Source organism: Rhinolophus sinicus, chromosome 9 (genome assembly GCF_057876585.1).
Source record: "Rhinolophus sinicus isolate RSI-liver-muscle chromosome 9, RSI-T2T, whole genome shotgun sequence".
In the NCBI taxonomy this organism is placed as follows: Eukaryota; Metazoa; Chordata; class Mammalia; order Chiroptera; family Rhinolophidae; genus Rhinolophus; species Rhinolophus sinicus.
In genome coordinates, this window is record NC_142509.1 from 33,184,646 (window position 1) to 33,202,119 (window position 17,474).

Here is a 17,474-nt window from a genome sequence, read left to right on the forward strand (position 1 = left end):
CGTGGATTCCCAACTTGGTCTGACCTCACCATTCAAATGGATGCAGATGAGCAACTCGTTCATTTGACAGATCTTTACGGAGCACCTACCATGTGCCAAGCAGACAGTAAAGACCGGAAAGGGGACAAAGCAGATGAAGTTCCTGCCCTTGTGGAGCTGGCATTCCAGCGAGGGACTCGGGCGTTACTTAAATAGCCACATAGCCCATCATCATTACATTCGTAGTAAGGTCTCTGAAGGACAAGTACGGGCAGCTGTGAGAACTCATAAGCGAGGGAGGGACACGAACAGCCAGGATGGGGCCTCAGGGGAAGTGAGCCCTGAGGATGAAGAGGCGCTGACCCAGTACAAAGGGTAAGGAACAACACTTGGAAGAAGAGGGAACAGCGTGTGCAAAGGAACTGAGAGGTGCTTAGCACGGCCGGTGGGCTGGATGGCAGGGGCCACTCCACGCAGTCTCTGTGAGCCTAAGAGTGATGGGACAGCATTCAAGGGCTTTACGTAGAGGAGACTCAGCTTCTCTGGTTTTGAGACCACGCACGGACATAGGAGTGGAGCCCCTCCTATGGGCGGCTCAGAGTACTGAGAGTTTCAGATGCTGCAAGAGGTTCCTTATATTATAGACTGAGGCAGGCAGGTCCCCGGACTCTGTCTACACATGGGGTGAACCAGGTCTCTTGAAACTACAAGACTGTCCCAAATGGGTCTAACGCATCGTGGTAAAAGAGTGCACAAGCAGGAGGGCTATGAAAGGCCATTGTACAGTCCCAGGCTTCAAGCAGTCACTGGGTATTAGCTTCCCACGGCTGCTGAAACAAGTCACCACAACGAAGTGGCTTCATACAACATATATTTATTACCTTAACAATTCCGGAGGTCAGATGCCTGGGCTAAAGTCAAGGTGTGGGCAGGGCTGCATTCCTTCTGGACGCTCCAGGGCAGGGGCATCTCCTTGCCTTTTCCAGTTTCTAGAAGCTGCCCACATCCCTCAGCTCATGACCGCTTCCTCCATTTTCAAAGCCAGCAGTGCAGCCTTTTCCAGTCTTGCTGTGACTCTGACCCTCCCGCCTCCCTCTTTATTGGGTTCACTGGATAATCTAAGATAATCCCTCCCTCATCTCAAGATTCTTAATTTAATCATATCTGCAAAGTCCCTTATGCCATGTAAGGTCACACAGTCGCAGGTTCCAGGGATTAGGATGTGACATCTTCTAAGGGGGGGACATTATTCTGCCTCCCATCCCCTCATTCTGGCCCCACCTGCTATCCAGGTTCTATTTCCACTTGATACAGGTCTGAATCAGACTTCAGCCATTCTCTCTGACTTGAAGTTTGGGCAATTCCTCCCTGCCTGGCTGTGGACGTCAGATCAGCCAGGCTTTGGACTCTGGAAGGTTCCAGCCACCTTTAGGTGCTCAACCCCAGGAATGTACCAACCCTCTACACATATGCACACACACACACACACACGCACATCTACACACACACTGTGAGAACTTAGAAATAGAAGGCAGTTACGATGCAGGTGTTGGGGTGCCGATTCTGGAGTGAGCTCGCTTGGACCACATTTGACTTTTGCTACTTCCTAGCTCTGTGACCTCGAGAAAGTGACGGAACCTTTCTGAGCCTCCATTTTTCATCTGTCAATTAGGAGGTAAGAACACAAAGTCCTTACCTCCTAGGATTGTGGCAAAGATCAAATGAGACTGTTTGTAAAATGCCTGGAACATGGTAACTCAGTAATGGTTGCTGCTAATTATCTCTTCCGGAAATTGGTGGCTTTTATAACTTCCTGTGTTGACATTTTTTTCCTATGTAACCAGGATGCTGTAATCTAGCTATGAAATTTGTCTTTCTAAAGCTTTGAAAGGGGCTGTGGTGACTAGAAATTGACAGGATTCATTGTGACACACACACACACACACACACACACACACACACACAGGTGGTACATGTGCCCACACCTGAACACATATGCCCACAGGTACACCTGTAGTGTAGTGTAGTAGCACATGTCCACGTGCACGTGCAAGCACATGTGTGCACTCACACACACACAGTCAGCACACAGAATACGCTTTCCCTTGCACAGCTGGACACACCCTGCCCCTGCAGGGAGCTGCCTTCTGCAAACAAGGACATAAGCCAACTGCAGAAGCGACAAGGCTTGTTTGTTAGCTCAGACTCCCTCAAAAAGTCCAAACTAGCCTCGGAAACACTCAGGCAACTGCTTTTGAGCTTTCAAATCAGTATTGCTGCACTGTCTCGTTGAATGTGGAAGAGAAGGCTAATGGGTGTACAATTACACCAGGAAGTAGGCTTAATGCAGCGTGCCACAGAGCTCAAGAAGACACCCTGCCTGCCAAGGCGATGGGTTTAGGCAGCAATTCCTGAATTGGAGAGGGAAAGAGCAAAACGCTGCAGTTCCGCCAGGGATGGGATGGGCCCAGAGCAGATGCCTTTAGAGCAGGGTTTATCATGATTATACAACGATTCATAAAAATGCAGCAAAGTGGGAGAGTGGATGCGTGTTGTCTGCTTCTGACTCTGTGTCTCTGTCTCTCTGTCACACACACACACACACACACACACACACACACACACACACACACACACACACCATCAATTCCAGCATCATGCTGCTTTTCCGCTCACCCTATTTGCCAAGTCAGGGATACTACCGTTAACTTTATTAAAGTTGGCATTTTCTAAAGTCTATATTTGGCCACCTGCTGTGAACCGGGAAACAATTTAGAAACAGGAGGCAGTTATGGCTCTCGGAGGGGGGCTGGCTTGAGACCTCACTGCAGGGTCCCTCAGGAACCTGTCCTGAAATGACTGAGTCGCGCTGTCAGGAAGCCATGAGGCTGGCATGTGGGCTGTGTGCGTTTCAGACTCATTAATTCTCATGGTTGTTTATGACTGTCGCCACCTGGGGATCTGTAGATCCCAATCTCTCCCCTTGATGGATTGAGTAGGATTCCTGCCTGCACCTTGGAAACACTCAGGCAACTGCTTTTGAGCACGTTGGGAGGGGGTCACCCAGGCTCAGCGTTGGAAACAAGGGAGCTAAGAGAGAAAGACAGCTCAAGGGCTCAGCCCAGGGAATGTAGTCACTTGCCAGGCAAGGTTCTGGGTGGCTACAAACTCAGGAACAGTCAGAGTTCCCAGGTGCTGTGCAAGCACTCTACGTGTATTATTTTCCTTACGTCATCTATCCTTAAGTCACCTGTGAGATCCGTTCTATTATCCACGCCCATTTTACAGATGGGGAAACCAAGGCACACAGAGGGGAAGTCACTTACCCAAGGGCACACAGCCCGTGAGTGGCAGAGATGGGGTTGGAAGCCAGGTCTCGCTGCCCCCACGCTGTGACCCGCTTCAGAAGAACGAGTCTGTTATACTTCAGTTCTTATGGTCGGGGCTCTTTCTAACCCTTCCAACTACCCTTTTCTGGCGTAGAAAGTTGACTTGAGAGAATGTACTGTCAAGGCCCATGGGGAACAAGGGTCATAGCCGTAGACAGGAATGAACTGTCTCACTGAAGCAAGAAGTGTGTGACGCTGAGCCCATTAACCCGAGTGAGTGTCTGAGACTTCTTGTAGATTATTGAGTTCCCTAACTCCTTGAAGTCACTTGTCAATTGCCTTCCCTATCTGTACCCCCAAAAGCAATGGGATAAAGTGGAAAGACAGATTCAAGTTCAAAGTCTGGTTTGGCCATGCAAAGGCTGTGTGCCCCTGGGCAAGTATCTTAACCTCACTGAGCTTGTTTTCTCAGCTGTAAAGCAGAGATAATAGTCTGTTTCTCGGTGAGGACATTATGGGAATTGAAGGAAATATAACATATTTGAAAAGTTCCTAACACAGTGCTTGGTCATAAATATTTGCCTTTCTATAGAACAGCAGAAGAAGACTCTACACTCTGGAGCCAGCCAGCCTGGGTTTGTAATTGCTTATTAACTGTGTGACCTTGGGGGAGTTCTTTAACCTCTCTGTGCCTCCGTTTTCTCATCTGTAAAATGGGAATGATAACAATATGGCCTACTGCGTAAGGTTGTTGAGGGTTATGCAGAGGAATCTACGTAAAGCTTTGGGTACGTGCTGGCACATAGTGCTTTATAAGACTGGGCTATTAGTATTTCCCTAGAAGTTGAGTATGGTTGCAGGAAAATTCTCAAGTTTGCTTCTTCCTTTTGTGAACCACCCAACAAAAGGGCTAGAGCAGTGGTCCTCAACAGGGGATAATTTACCCCCCCCCCCAGAGGGCACGTGGTGGTGTCCAGAGACATCTTTGGTTGTCATATCTGGGTGAGGGGTTACTACAGGCATCTAGTGTGTGGAGGCCAGAGACTCCAAAGGTCCTACAATGTGCAGGGCAGTCCCATCGCAAAGAATTATCTGTCCCCAAATGTAAACAGTTGAAGGAACTTGGAGACCACACAGTCCAACCTCACACTGGGAGATTGAAGTGATTCCTTGAGCGGCTTGGTCAGTTGGGTTTAGGGTTCATTTAATATGTTCTCTCTTTTATGCCAAGCACTGAACTAATGAAGAAATTAAGATTTCCATTTTCATCTTGTACAAATTCCATAAAGTACTAAGGCGATAGGACATTAGAAAGTGTTGAGTCAATCTCTGGGAAAACCGAGATACTACTCAGTAGTTTTAACACTGAAGATTCAGAGTTCCCCCAAATCTGGTGACATCTATGAATATTTCTTCTTTAAAAATGCACACAGACACATGCATAAATGTGTCTATAATATCAGATGCCCAGACCCCTGACTCCTATCCACAGAATGTCTAGGACTCAAGGTCAATAAAATGGTGGAGGGGGTCATCTTTTAGAAAGAGGAGAGTATGGGCTGGCTTATTGTTAGCTTGTCAAACCATAGGAAAGACGCCTACCTAATTCGATGTAGAAAGTTCCAAGCACTATTACTCACTTCTCCCTCTGTCCACATTTTGGAAAAATTCTGTGCCAAAAATATAGGAGATGATGGAACTGAGATGGGGAGGTGATAGGAATCCAACAGATTCTGTCAACAACAGGCTGTGTCTCTCTGACTTCCTCCTCCATCACAGCATCTGGACACCAAGGTTAATGACAAATCCTAATTACTTTTTTGGGCCCATCTGTTGAGGGAAGTTGACCTCGAATGCAATCCACCCGGCTGCCCGTCCTTTCACAGGCAGGATATATGAGCAAATGCCTTTGAGAGGCTCTAGACAGAAAGAAATATAATAAGGATGCAGAGGGACCTACCACTGGGAAAAAAGTTAAAAAAAAACACACAGAAGAAAACAAAACAAACCCACAAACCCAAATTTCCCCAGTAGGAAAACGTTTAATTCCAGTCTTAATACATCTAAGAGTCCTGTGGACACCTCATGGGTGTTTGTCCAACTCACAAAGGCCCTTTTTTACACTCAGGAGAAGCACTCAGCAGCCATGTTTGTGCAGCCTGGCACCTCTGGCCAAAGCTGATTGGATGAGGGGCGGGCACTTAGGGTGAGCTGAGCCAATCAGAGATGTTTCCCTGGGAATTTGGAATTAGGACTAAGAAGAGTTATAAAACTGGGGAGGTGTCGCATGGGTATATTTTCTGCCATGTGGAATGAGAAGTAGACCTTTCATGAAGCAAAGCTGTGTTCCTGCCCTCAGATTCCTTGAGCTATCTCTGAATCCTTATATTAAATTTCCCTTTTTGCATACTATGGTAGAGTATCCCAGGATGGCTTCCTTCCCTGGATGCATAAGTCATTCTTCCATAAAGAGATAGGATCTATCTCCCCTTTCCAATAGAATGTGGTAGAGTGGTGCCCTACCAGTTTCTGACCTAGCTGTTAAGAATTCTGGAAGCTTCCATCTTTGTTCTCTTGGGATCTAACTGCCATACAAAGGAGCTCAGGCCAAGCTACTGAATAGGGAAAGATCCTGTGGAAAGAGATGGGCCACATAGAGTGTAGTGAGGCACAGACATGGGAGCGAAGCTTTCTTGGACCTTGCAGTCCAGCCAAGCCACCAGCGGAATGCAGCTGAGTAAGCAACCCTCGCTCATGCCACATGGAGCAGAAAACCCGCCCAGCAGAGCCCTGCCTGAATTCTTAACCCACAGAATCAGCAAAAATAATACACTGCTGTTGCTTGAACTCACTAAATTTTGGGTGCTTTGTTATGCAGCCACAGATAAGTGAAACATCCTCGCTGGCACTCATTTCCTTTTTTGCAAGCCAAGTGTCCTAATGATTACAGAAAGCCTGTAGCAATCAGGGCATGCAACATAAACTCTGAGGTCCCACTTAGCACTTGAATAGGAATGTGGGGGCAAATGAGGCAGTTTAATGAGTTTCCCTTCTGGCCATCATCTCTTCCTTCAGGGATGCTGAAGAAAGCAGAGCTGGTTGTGGGCTGAGTGGTGAGCAAAGGTTGGGCAGAATCAGAGAAGCTGCAGGAAGAGAACCAGCTTTGGTCTGCTGCATTGTCTGGGGCTCTCTGGGCAGCTGACTCTAGCAAAACTGCTCCAGAGAGGCAGCACTTCCTGGGAGGCCTGGGGGAGAGTCTTCCCTGAGATGCTCAGAGCCACACGAGCATGGAGACCAGTTCTGGCAGCTTAGGAGGTACCAACAGATCTGGAAGGAATAGTGCCAGCATAGAAAGGGCTCCGGCTTCTAGCTCCCAACATGTCCACTCCCTACCTGAGCCTTGAAAATGTCCATGTTCTGCAGTCTAGAAATTTTGGGTCCAGCCTTCATGAAAAACACCTACTAGTTAAGAGCAGAAGTCGGAGAGTCAGCCAGGCAGGTTGTATATCTTGACTCTTTGTGACCTTGGGTGAGTGACCTAACCTCTCTAAGCCTCAGTTTCCTCACTTGCAAAACAGGGATAATAATAGCACCTACTTGACAGGGTTGAGGGGAGCAGTTGATGAGTTAATTTGTATGATGTTTTGAGGTTCAGTGTTTGGCACATAGTAAGTGCTCAATAAATGGTCCCCATGATGAGGATGACTTATGTTTATTAACAATGATTTCACACCTCTCCAGATGGCTTTCACTCAGATTAGAGAAAAGGAGATTCAGCATCACAGAAGTGGGTGTCTGGGCCCAGAAAGGGATGCAGCTACTTCTGCAAAATTTTAACACAGTTAGAAGGGGCTCATTTACTCTGAGAGGGACAGCCAACCACATGGTGTGGGGTCCTTCACCAGATACCCCCCAGTACCATAGTCTGAACCAGAAGGAACCTCAGAATCGGACTGACCTGCCTCACTGGATGGTGGAGAAACTGAGATTCCCAAGGCTGATTCACAGAGAATCTCAGGTTGTGAATTGGGAGCCCTAAAGGCACCCCGCTTTCAGCCTCACTTCACATCTGACATGTCGCTTTGCTTTTATCTGACTCCTCTCTGATCCTCTCCCAGGGAAGCGTGGGAGGAACAAGAATGGGGACAGGTTCGAGCTCATAAGACACAAATAGCATTGGGTTTGCCTCTGGCGATGCTGTCGGCGAGGTCTCACTGCTGCAAGGGTGTGGGGAGATGGCCACAGCCAGAATCCTGGGGACTGTCCTCCCCACTCAGCCAGAAAACACAGCGTCTCAGCAAAGGAAGACTCGGTCACCAAGGGCCTGGCCCTTCAGGGGAAGTCAGGGGCTGCTGGAATTCCAGGGCTTGCCAAACAGGAGTCTCAGGGCATAGTTCTAGAACAAAGGGCTTGGCCAATGACAAACCGAGTGTCACCAGCAAATCCAGTGTTTAATGATTGCTGCCATTTACTGAGCGGGTGCTCTGTGCCAGGCACCACGAGAATCCTTTGCGTGTGAAACACTTACTGAGAAGTATGCGTTAATGTTATCCCCAGTTTGCATATGAGGAAACTGAGGCACAGGGAGGTAAATGGCTTACCCAAGGTCACATGGGGGTAAGTGGTGGAGCTGGAATTTGAACCCAGATCTTTCTGATTCTGGCGTGCTAGTGATTAAGTACTGTGCTCGCGCACCACGTCACCAGGTTGGTCAGGGCCATATTGTAAGACGTGGAGGATAAGGCAGGAAACCTATCTACCCTGGTCTAGAGTGTTCAAGCTAGTATCTTCTCAGTCCACAGAGGCCCCCCACGCCCTTAACTTTATCCCCTGAGTCAGACCAGTGGCTACGTTTGTACAACATGGGCAGCACTCATGGCCACAGCTGATTGGACAAGAGATAGCACCTGACATAAGCCAGCCAATCAGAGTGCCTTCCCTGGTAATTTGGACGCTGGGCTTCAAGATTCTAAACCCGTTAGCCTCTTGGCCACAGATGTAGAAGGAAATTGGGGGGCAGCAGCATCTGCCATATTCACTCATTCATTCAACAAATATTTTACTGCACACCTACTGTGTACCAGGCTCTAGAGATTCAGTGAACAAAACAGGCAACACTCTCTACCCTTGCGAATCTTATAATCTAATAGGGAGAAGTAAACAATTGTCAAAGTAAGCACGTAAAATATAAACTATGTTAGCTGGTGGTTAAGTTCTCTGCAGGAAAGAGGCTGAGAGTTCCTGCTTCCGAGGGTTTATCCTTAACATGCATTTCCCTCCTCCTTCCCACAAGGCTGAGACCCACTGTTAGGTGAGGTGAACACACACAGGCACACACTCACTCACACAGGCACACACAGGTGGGCATGTGCACACACACACACGCATATATACACACACGATCACACACACACTCACAGACCTCTAGTTTGGACAACTCCCCACTCCTGATATATCTTTCAAAAGGCAAAATAAAAACTCAACCCTATAAGCAGGCCCCTTGAGACCCATCTATCCCTTCAGCAACCTCTGGAGGAAGCTGACACAGGCTGTGGTGGGTCTTTGCCATTTGTCAGCACCACCCGTGATCTCCCCAGCCCACCCTGAGTAAAATTATCTTCAGAGCCTCAAATCAAAGGCACCCACTTCCCATGTGTTCATCACATCATTTTCCACCCAACAGCCTCGTTAACCCGTAGCTGAGTGTGTGGGTAGGAAGACAAATGGGCACCTCAGTGCCTACAGCAGTTGGAAGCAGTTGGCAAAGGCTGCCGCTGGCACAAGGGCTGAAGGATGAGGTGGAATCCCAGTCCTCCTCTCATTTCCCATTTGAGGGCCCGTCATGGGGGCCCACTCAGTGGTCCCCCTGCATCCTGATGGCCAGAGTTTCCAGCCATGCCGAGCCCCCCCATGCACGCTCACCCTCCCTTCTCGCTCCCCCCACTCTGGTGATCACGCACATTTTCTCCACTCCTCTCTTCTCCAGCCCACCCACTAGGGCTCCCCCTCTCTCTAGCACTGTTCCTGCTCCTAACTTTCTCACTCTCTGACACAACCGTCCCACATCCTTACATTCCTTGCTTCTCTCCCATACACATTTTGTTAAATGTCTGCCCTCCAAACTCCATCGCTTTCCCTCTTCCAACCATTTTTTAAACACGATGTATTCCAGGGCCGGGGCCAGGAACCGTACCTGCCTCATTTCACTTACTCCTGACACCAATCCTGTGGATAATTACTATTCCTGTCCCCATGCCACTAGCGAGTAAACGGAGGCTCAGAGGGGTGAGGCGATGTGCCTAGGACGCACAGCGGGGAGCTGGGACGGACCCCAGTTCTTGGAGTCCAGACTCAGCAGGTTAACCTGTGCTGTCTCACTGTCATGCTGGCGCCCTTTCAGGACTGGTTTCTCCGGGTCTCTTATATAAGTCACGTCGTATGCGTTCTCTCTTTGACACACTCTCTCTCCTTACCCACCCTCAGCTATACGTTCTGGCACCTACATGGCCAGTGTCACTAGAACTGTGCAACGGCAATTGTGTTCAGTCAGACACCCTGTGTCCACACACACACCTCCAGCCGCCAGTGACAATCCCCCATGTCCCTGTCAGAAGATCCCCCCTTCCTCCTCCTTACACACCCCCAGCCAAGAGCCCCAGCCAGCCCCTGCCCACTCCCTCCTCTGTCCTCTTTTCTCCTCTTCCAGCTCTCTCACACCTCATGCAACAAGGATTCTAGTTCTGCCTGGGTGAGTGGCCTGGCATGTCACAGATGACAAGCCCCAAAGGCAGCCCCCGCCCACACCCCAACACAGCCTCCTGGCCCTTATGCTTCAGGGGCTCTCAGAAGAGATGAGAAGTGTCGGGACTCACCCGATTCGCTCCTGCTCCATTTCTTCCATTTTCTCAGCCCGAGCAATCACCCGGTTGATAATTTCCTTCTCCTCATCTGTCAGCTCTTCCTGCTTCCTCTGTCTGTCGGGCTGACCACCGGCATGGACAGACCAGCCTGCCTGGAGCCTGAAAGGGAATTTGGAAAGGGGTGAGGCTGGAAAGAAAACCCAGTGAGCAGTGTAGAATAGTGGTTAGGCCCTAGGCCCTGGAGTCTGGTAAACTCCAGTTCAAATCCTTCCTGGGAAACTCCCTGGCTGGGAGACTCTGGGCCAAAGAATCCTGTCTCTCAGAGCCTCAGTTTGCTCATCTGTATAATGGGTTTATTTTTATGATGTTCTTAGCACATGGTAAGCTGCATTTGCAGGAAGCTCATGGAAACCAGGAGACTAATGAGTTCTCAGGAAAAGATCCCAGAACAGTAGACTTCTACAACTGGAGTGGAAACAATTCCGGAAGGGTGGTCAGAAGCCCTGGGTCCCAGGTAGACTCCAGTCCCTGCTTGGCACAAAGATGCTTGGTTTGGGCCACAGACTTTATTTTTTTTTAATCAATTTAAACTAGTTGCCAACAGTTTTATAAAAATGTCTTAATTTCATATAAACATCCAGATTTCCAGCCTCAAAAACTCCCATAGCATTTTGAGTTCTATTCTGTGCTCTTCTTTTTTAAAAAGCAAATACTGACATAGCACCTACTGGGTGACCACATTACCTCACTTAGTCCTCACCATGTCCCTATTACGTGCCCACATTAGTGCATTTAGTTCTCACATCATCCCTACTATGTGCCTGCATTATCTCATTATTCCTCACATCATCCCTACTATGTGTCTAGATCACCTAATTTAATCCTCATATCCCTACTGTGTGCCCACATTACCTCATTTAGTCCTCAAATCATTCCTACTGTGTGCCTACATCCCCTCATTTAATCTTCACAGCATCCCTCCAAGGCAGGGATGGTCATTGTCTGTTTACTGGTGAGGAGACTCAGATGTAGAGAAGTCAGAACACTTGCCCAAGGTCACGTGGTTGGGAAGTGGCAGAGGTGGGCTTCAGACCTGGGCAGCCTGCGCACTTCACCTCCACAGCATGGAGAGAACTGAATGGCTGCTGGCAGCGAGCTGCGGTCTATGCTAATCACGGTCATCTCCACTAACGACACGGTCCACGCCCAGGGCACAGAGGGGCATCACCGAGTGGAAGGCAGGGGTAAACGCCACTAGAAATTCTTGTCTCCATTAGGGAGAAAACCAGTAACTACAAATCCTCCAGAGCCAGCCCCCATTAGAGCTGCCAGCCTCTATCACTGCCACCACTCTAATCACATCAGCTGGCATGAAATTGCCTTTTGACACTCAACGTTGGTCAAAAGCCCATCTTCCTCCTTCTACCCCTTCCGCCATCTTCCCTTCTTAGCTGGTTTGTTCTGAGAGCAGAGTGCGAAGGGTTTGCAAGCAGATGCCTTGGGGCAAATCTTATTGGAAGAAAGGAAAGGAGGGTGAAATTCTAGTGGAAACACACCTTGCCTTGAAGCTGGGGGTTCTAGGGGTGAACAAATGCTAAACACACTCAAACCCCCTGTTCAATACCCCCCAATACCTTCTCATTGATTTAGAATAAAACCCAGAGCTACATAAAGATGATGGTTGCACAACATTGAGAATGTGCTAAATATCACTGAATTAAACACTTGAAAATGGTTAATTTTGTTATGTGAATTTGACCTTAATAAAAAAGGAACTCAGTCTTCTTGCCCATCTGCAAAGTCCTACCTGGTCTGTCTTTAACCTGCCTCCATCCCCATCACCCCCTTATCACTACACTGCTGGCCTCACTGCTCAACCTCGAACACCAAAACCTTGGTTCTGCCTCAGGGCCTTTGCACTTGCTGCCCCCCTTTCCAGGAATACCTATCTCCCCAGATCTCTCCATAGATGGCTCCTTCTCATCATTCAGGTTTGGGCTCAAATGTCAACTCCTCCTTGATCTCCCATTGCCCAAGTTCACTTTCTTCACTTTCTAAGTGAAATTATATTTTAAAGAGTTGTGTTGTTTACCTGTTTATTGCCTCTCTCCGCTGCCCCTCCCCCAGAACGTAGGTTCCAGGAGGGAAGGGGCCTAGTCTGGGTCTGGGTCACTATTATATCTGTGGCATTTAAGACAGTATCTGAGAATAAGTAAGCACAGAACATTTTTGAATAGAAGGGATAAATGAATAAATGAATAAATGTCTAATGATAAGTGTGACCCATGGGAAGAGCAAAGTGATAGAAGGTACTTAGGTTAGGGGATCAGGGAGAGCTCCCTGTGGAAATGACATTTATACTGAGACCCTGAGATGAGGATTTACTGTGATGCTGGTGAATCTTAAATTAGGATCCTCTGTTTGCACAGGCACCTCCCAAGACCCTGGGAAGGGCTCAAGTAATGGTCACATGATCTTAAAAATTTGTGACAGCAAGATATTTTTGTCTTCTTTATCTTGAAGAGTACCCTCTACACTATAGAAGCTCCAGGCCCCACAAAGCTGTGGCTGGCCCCTGCTGAGATCTCAAAGATAAGCTGGAACTGAGGAAGGGGAAGGCAGAGGGAGAGAGTGGGTCTGGCTGAGGAATGGTGTTTACAAAGGCCTGGGGTTGCGAGAGCGGGCAGGGCGCCTGAGGAAGTGAGGGAAGATCGATATGGTCGCCAGCCTACAAGACGGCCTCCAAGGACTCCTGCCTGCCTCCTGGTATTCATACCCTTCCTGTGTGGTCCCCTCCCACACTGAATCCCGGCTGGTCCTGTGTGACCAACTGAATACCGTGCAAGTGACAGAGTGTGATTTCCAAGGCCAGGTCACAAAAGATATTCTGCCTTGGTCTCTTAGGTGACTCACGTGAGAGGAAACCAGCTGCCATGTTATGTCACATCACCCAAACATCCCACAGGTGGAGAGGCCCATGTAGAGAGGACCTGAAGCCCCCAGTCAAGAGCCAGCACCAACTCGCCAGCTTTGTGAGTGGGTCCCCCTGCCCCCATCAAGCCATCAGATGACTGCAACCCCAGCTGACATAGGAACCCGCTGCCAGAACCACCCAGCCAAGCCACTCTCAGTCCCTACCAATAGACTGTCAGGCGTAACAAGTGGTTTCTGTCATTATAAGCCGCTAAGTTTAAGGTGATCTGTTCTGCAGCATTAGATAACTGGAAAAAACAGCCCCCCTGGAAAACAAAGACAGGGTGGTACAAAGCCCCAACTTCAGTGTCTGTGTATGTTTTCTGTGCTGCATAACAAATTATTACAAACTTAGGGGCTTAAAACGACACACATGTATTAGCTCACAGTTTCCACGCCAGGAGTCTGGGCACAGCTTAGCTGGGTCCTCTGCTCGGAGTCTCACAAGGCTGCCTGCAATCAGATGTTGGCTGGGCTGCATTCTCATCTGGAGGCATGACTGGGGAGGATTGACTTCCAGGCAAATGTGGGTTGTTGGCAGAATTCATTTTCATGCAGCTGGGTGGCTGAGGGCCCTGGCTTTTTGTAAGCTGTTGGCAAGAGGCCACCCCCAGGTCCTGTGAGTCAGCTTCTAATTCCTAACCAAGAGGACCTCCAGTGACATCCTGTGGGCTGCTTCCTTCATCCAGTTTGCAAGGCAAATCTCCAGCTCCTATCAACTGAGACAGTCTTACATGACATAATGTCATCGAAAGGGTGACACCCCATCCCAGGTCCCATCCACACTCAAGGTGAGGGGATTATACAAAGGCCTGAACCCCAAGAGGTGGGGACCATTGGGGGATCACCTGAAAGTCTGGCTGCCACAGCCTTCCTAGCAGGGGTCCTTCCAGCCTTGCTTGATGCTTCCCGAGATGGAGACCCCACTCTCACATAAGGAGTCTGTGCCGTTCTGCTAGGAAGATCTTCCTCACCATGTGTTATTATCCCTCAGCCTGACGTGTCTTCCCATTATTTTTAAAGGATACATTGGATTCCTGCATGATGAAGACCACCCATCCTTTCTAAAGAGCCTTGGGCATAACCTAATCCAGGTCTCTCCAGATTACCAAGGAGATGGATGTCTTCACCACCCCTGGTCTTCCTTTCTTCATCCCCACTTTTCTTCCATCATTCTCTTCTGATCCCCCTCCATTTATTTCCTGCCTATTTATTACAATGCAGTTCAGTGACCAAAACCGAGTACAGGTGAGATGCTGGGCCTGGTACCCAGTGGCGCCCCTCCAAGGGCACGTTCCTGCAGTTCAGTATGGTCACGGGCACGGTCAGCCATGGGCCAGACCTGGCGCCACTGCTTCTCATACCACCACACAGCTCACGGGGGTCAGTGTGTGGAGACGGATGCTGCTGGACATGAATGGCTCCAGGAACGTAAGGGGGATGGGGGCCCCCCACAGGGCCCACCTAGGATAATTGCCTCCATCTGCAGACGAGCAGAAGGCCTGCTGGAGGCTGCCGGCATCTCTCCAAAACCATTCCTCATCCTCTGCACCAAAACACGCAGTTGACAAACAGCTCATCCAGTGTTTGCAAATGTCTCCGGTTGGTCTCACTGGGGACTCACAAGCCTCCTGTGGCTGTTCATGTTTTAATTCCAAAGACCAGCAGAAAGAAATGAGGTGGTTTTTCAAACCAAAGCCTTTGCTCTCAAGGGAGAAACTGGGCTTGTCTGGGCATCCCCTTGGTTGGGCAGCACTGTGAGCATGGGGGCCTCATGAATGCTTCTGTGGTAAGATGGTGGCTTCTTTGTCAAGAGCCCCTGGACACAGGATTCCAATTCCATGTTCTTAAGGCCAGAGTCCAGTGTTGGGATCTTTCTGAAGACCAAGGCTGGAGACCAAAGTATTGCCTCCTTAGACAAGTTTCTCAAAGCATTGTGTCCAATCCAGAAAATATCCAGAGGGCTTACTGTGTGCTGGCTCGAGCTGTCCTTGACCTGGCAGAGTTCCGAGATTGGAATCCTAAACCTGCCATTTATTAGCAGTACATATTGGCGCTCTGCAGCGCTCTGAACGTCTGTTTCTAGATCTGTTATGTGAGAATGATTTCACGTCTGTTTCCTGCTGGGACCCTCAGAAGCTGCGCGAGGAGAGACTCCTGGCTTCCTGGTTGTGACAAGTCAGAGCAAAGAGGGCTGGCAGGTCTCTATTCTTATTCACACACCTAGGACAAGGCTTCCTGGGGGAAATATTGAAGGCTACCTGCCTCCTATTCCCCCAAATTATCTAAGGCACGGTTTTCAAACTGTGCTCTACAGTTCCCTAGGGGGTCTCAAAGGGCTGCAGGGAAGTGGGCTACAGAAGGGCAGAGTGGGCACAGACCAGGCTTTCCCTGCTCTCGTCGGCCAGATGGCACTGTTGGGTTCCCAACACTAGCAAAGCAAGGCTACTAGGAAAGGAAATCAAGAGAAAAACGTATGCAGAATTTAATATTGGAAACTTAATAAAGGCATGAAGTATGGCTTATTGCACTGATGACCTCAATACCTCACCCTCCTAAGCATCTGTGCCCTTTGCCAGGTGAATTTGAAATTGCCCCCACCAAAGAGTCAGAATCTATTTCCTACCCCTTGAATCCTGCCGGCACTTAGGAGGTCTGACACTTAAGTTCGTGAACTTGTTGTAACTCTGTTGCTAACTTTTTTTTTTTTATGTCAGAGGGATTATTCATTATGAATTTGTACCAACTGGACAAACAGTTAACCAAGTTGACTATGTGGAAGTGCTGAAAAGGCTGCCTGAAAAAATTAGATGAAAACGACCTGAACTTTTCACCAACAATTCATGGCTCTTGCATCACGACAATGCACCAGCTCACACGACACTGTGAGGGAGTTTTCAGCCAGTAACCAAATAACTGTATTGGAACACCCTCCCTACTCACCTGATCTTGCCCCCAATGATTTCTTTCTTTACCTGAAGATAAAGGAAATATTGAAAGGAAGACATTTTGATGACATTCAGGACATCAAGGGTAATATGACGACAGCTCTGATGGCCATTCCAGAAAAAGATTTCCAAAATTGCTTTGAAGGGTGGACTAGGCACTGGCGTTGGTGCATAGCTTCCCAAGGGGATTCCTTTGAAAGTGACCATAGTGATATTCAGCAATGAGGTATGTAGCACTTTTTCTAGGATGAGTTCGCGAACTTCATTTTCAGACCTCGTATGACTTGTTTTGGTCAGTAAAATGCAGGAGAGTGATCTTGTTCCAGTCCCAAAGGGAAGCCTGCAGAGGCCTGGTGTGTTTCTGCTTACTGTCTTATACTTCTGCCATGACCGTGAAAACAAGCCCAGGACAGCATGTCAGAGGATGAGAGACATGTAGATCAGAGCTGAGTCACTCCAGCCACAGCCATCAGAGATCAGCCAACCCCTGGCCTGCACGAGTGAGCCCAGCCACGGTCATCAGAGCCAACAGCCGAGCCCAGATCCCTGATAATAAGTAATTGTTCCATGCCACTGCCTTTTAAGATGGTTTGTTACACAGCAAAAGCTAGCTGATACAGTATCCACTATGGTGATAAGAAAACGTGAAGCTTGTTAGACTCCCGACATTTACTTTACAGTCTGGTGTTATTTTAAATTACCTTTGCATAAAGTTCACCATTGATGTGTCTAATGCTTTCACTTGCTAAAAGTCTTTCGCCAGCTCCACTCTTATCTGTGTTATATATTTAGCTTCTGAATAAAATGTTATTCAGAGAAAGAGCTTTGGTACTAACAAAAAGTCTAAAGATCACTGCATTTGACCTGCTCATTTTCCAAATGACCGCCACTCAGAAGAGGGAAGGGAATTGCCAAGAAATATGTGTGGAGTATAGTCAGAAGGTCGGGAAACTAGCATGCTCAACCTGCTACCTGAATGTACCTGCTCAGGTGCATCTAGAAAGGGTCTGAAGGGACCCTCCCACCAAAACCAGCACCAGTGGCTCCTGCTACAAAAGGAATTAGCCCTGAGTTCAGGTGAAAGCCCCTCACAGATGTCTCTCTTTAAATCCTGCCAATGGCAGACTCCCACCCCCTTTCTGCCTCCCATCTTAATTCTTCATTTCATGCACACAACGGTCCCGTAATAAATACCCACCAGATGTCTCTATTAATAAATTATCGCTCCCAAAAGGTGTGGGATGATGGAAGTGCTTTCGGGGCACCGAGGCACAGTGGTGCTGTGCAGAAAATGAATCCCTTTTCTTTCCTTTCTTCTTCTTATCCTCCCCCTTCCCGCAGGATGCCGACATAGACTGGTGTCAGCGGGAAGTCGCTTTACAGCT

General features: G+C 48.5%; 1 protein-coding gene across 6 annotated transcripts in view; it reads right to left on the reverse strand.

Moving 5' to 3' along the window:
• RPH3A (rabphilin 3A) overlaps positions 1-17,474 on the reverse strand; it is a 216,738-nt gene that overhangs the window by 35,713 nt on the left and 163,551 nt on the right. For all 6 annotated transcript variants that reach the window (XM_074321945.2, XM_088801007.1, XM_088801006.1 and 3 more), the window contains one exon: positions 10,181-10,327. In XM_074321945.2, the coding sequence (XP_074178046.2) occupies positions 10,181-10,327 (147 nt within the window). The remainder of the gene's footprint in view (positions 1-10,180; positions 10,328-17,474) is intronic.